Source organism: Molossus molossus, unplaced genomic scaffold, assembly GCF_014108415.1.
Source record: "Molossus molossus isolate mMolMol1 unplaced genomic scaffold, mMolMol1.p scaffold_m16_p_20, whole genome shotgun sequence".
NCBI lineage: Eukaryota > Metazoa > Chordata > Mammalia > Chiroptera > Molossidae > Molossus > Molossus molossus.
The window spans coordinates 28,302,260-28,304,929 of NW_023425356.1; the positions used below are offsets into that span (position 1 = coordinate 28,302,260).

The 2,670-nt window shown below is 39.4% G+C and overlaps 1 protein-coding gene across 1 annotated transcript; it reads right to left on the reverse strand.

Moving 5' to 3' along the window:
• Positions 1-358: 358 nt before the first annotated feature.
• On the reverse strand, positions 359-1,291 carry LOC118637931 (olfactory receptor 10J1-like). The gene has a single exon (XM_036273622.1). It carries the CDS (start codon positions 1,289-1,291, stop codon positions 359-361), a length of 933 nt encoding a protein of 310 aa, XP_036129515.1.
• Positions 1,292-2,670: the final 1,379 nt, after the last annotated feature.

Sequence of the window (2,670 nt, forward strand, 5' to 3'; positions counted from 1 at the left end):
AATAACTATAGCAATCTTGAGAAGGAAAAAAGTTGGAGATATATGACACTTCCTGATCTCAAATTACACCACAAGGCTATAGTAATAAAAACAGCATGGTAGTGGCCTAAAAATAAAACATCAATTAATGGAACATTATAGAGAGCCCAGAAAACAAACAAACAAACCACAAAACACACCCATGTGGTCAATTAATCTATGACAAAGGAAGCAAAGGATAAAGATAGTCTCTTCAGCAAATGGTGATGGAAAAACTGGACAGATAATGCAAAAAATATATTTCTTTAAAAGATCTAATTTTTTTTTATTTCAAAAATACCCAGAGTATGATAGGCTATATGTCCAACTATGTAAGATCCTAGGCAAGAGGCTTTTGGCGGATAGCACGGCGAAGGGCATCCTTGACGTCCTTGTTTCTCAGAGTGTACACCACGGGATTAAGGAGAGGAGTAAAAACGGTGTAGGTCACTGAGATCAGCTGGTCCTGATCTCTGGTGTTCTCTGACTCAGGCTTGAGGTAGGCAATGGAGGCACAGCCATAGTGGACAATGACCACAGTGAGGTGAGAGGCACAAGTTGCAAAAGCCTTCCTTTGGCCCTTAGTTGAGGCAATCTTGAGGATGGTGGAGATGATAAGGACGTAGGAGATAAAGACCAAACCCATGGGCACCACAATAACAAGTGAGCTGACAATGAAATTAATTATGTCATGTAGATTGGTGTCAGCACAGGAGAGTTTCATAACTGGGCGGATGTCACAGAAATAATGGGCCACCTCTTTATCACAAAAGGGCAGCCTGAACACAGCGAAAACCTGAATTATGGCCACAAGAAGCCCAATGCTGCAGGCCCCCCATACCAGCTGGGAACAAACCTTTTTGTTCATGATGACTGTGTACCTCAAGGGTTTGCAGATGGCCACATAACGATCATACCCCATTGCTGTGAGTAGAAAGCAGTTGTTGATGGCCAAAGTGATAAAAAAGAACATCTGGGTGCCACAACCAGCCAAGGAAATGGGTCGGCCTGGTTCTATGAGGCTGGAGAGCATTTGTGGCACAATGACCAACGTGTACATAGTTTCAGACGTTGAAAGCATACTAAGAAAGAAGTACATGGGGGTGTGAAGATGATGATCTATGCTGATAATTATCACAATGATGACATTGCCAGTCAGGGTTAAAACATACAAGGTGAGAAATACCACAAACAGAGTAAGCTTGTGTTCATGAAAGCTGGAAAAACCCTGGAAAAAGAATTCACTCACCACTGTGTGGTTCTGTCTCTTCATTGATAAATTCCACATCTAAAAACTGGAGACTTAGGCCAATCAGTCAGAATACAGCAGTGCACAGAGCTTTGAGCAGGAGAATTCTAGGAGAAGGAGATAGTAAGAATCTGCTCCTGGATGGATGCAAGGTAAATGGAGACGACTGTTAACTAATAGGTAAAGATAGGAAAACACAATCAGGAAATAATGTCATGTATGCAGATTTGTGTGTAAAGGTAAAGAAGAGTAAATAGGGATGGGATAAGACAGAAGGAAGGATAACTGGGGCAAGTTTAGATGAGATTTCCTGATGAGTTAGAACACAGGTGTTAGGGAAACACTGAGGCAAAAATAGTAGGAAAAGTCTAGTGACATTTAAAAAGAATTTTCTTTTGGATTATAGTTTCAGAGTTTTGTTTACCTAAAAACAAGTTTGCCAATCTTTTCTTCTTTGTTTAAAGCATAATTTTGACCTTCTTAAACATCTTTCTTTCTAAATTGCCAAACAGGAGAGAAGTATTTGCTTTTTCTTTTTTTGGTATGTGCCCCTAGCAGGAACCAAACCCAGAACTCTCTGGTCCACAGGCCGACGCTTTAACTGCTAAGCCAAACCAACCAGGGTGAGAAGTGTTTGCTTCCTCCCTCTACCACTTGTCTGCATCTTCCACAAACCTTTTTCCAAATCATTCAATGGCTTCAAACCTGAGTGCCCTCCCCACTAAAAAAAATTTATTGAAGTTTTTGGAGTGATATTGGTTAATAAAAGTATATAGGTTTCAGATGTACAATTCTATAGTACATCATCTGTATATTGTACTGTGTGTTCACCATCCCACTCAACTCTCCTCCCATCTCCATTTATCTCCCCTTTAACCTCTTCTACCTCCCTATATCCCCCTTTCACTCTGGTAACTACCATACTGCTGCCTGTGACTATGAGCTTGTTGTTGTTGTTGTTGTTGTTGTTGTTGTTGTTGAATCTCTTCCATTGGTTTCAAAAGAAGCATGTTTCTCTCCTTACTCAATACTTAATTCAAGTCTCCTTTTTCTCAGTCTTCTCAATAGTAAATACAACCTATCAATCCAAGTCCTTTTCAATTGTTAGTGTTGCTCTGTAACTAGTTTTGGTAAAATGTGATTTTCTTTGTGTTTTCTACCTTGTGCTTGCATGTGAATTTTCACAGGTAGTCAGACTCACTACTCTGAACTCTCCTTTCTAATTTCTTCAGAATTATAAGCTTAGTGTCTTTGGGAAAACTGGTTTGCACATCCCTCCATTTTCTATTTGAGGGGTAATTGGGGATCACAAAGTTCTCATTTAAAAGTATTTTTAAATAATAATGGTAACAACAACAAAAATAGTAGTCCCTTATTGCATGTTTTAGGTTATAAAAAGGTTT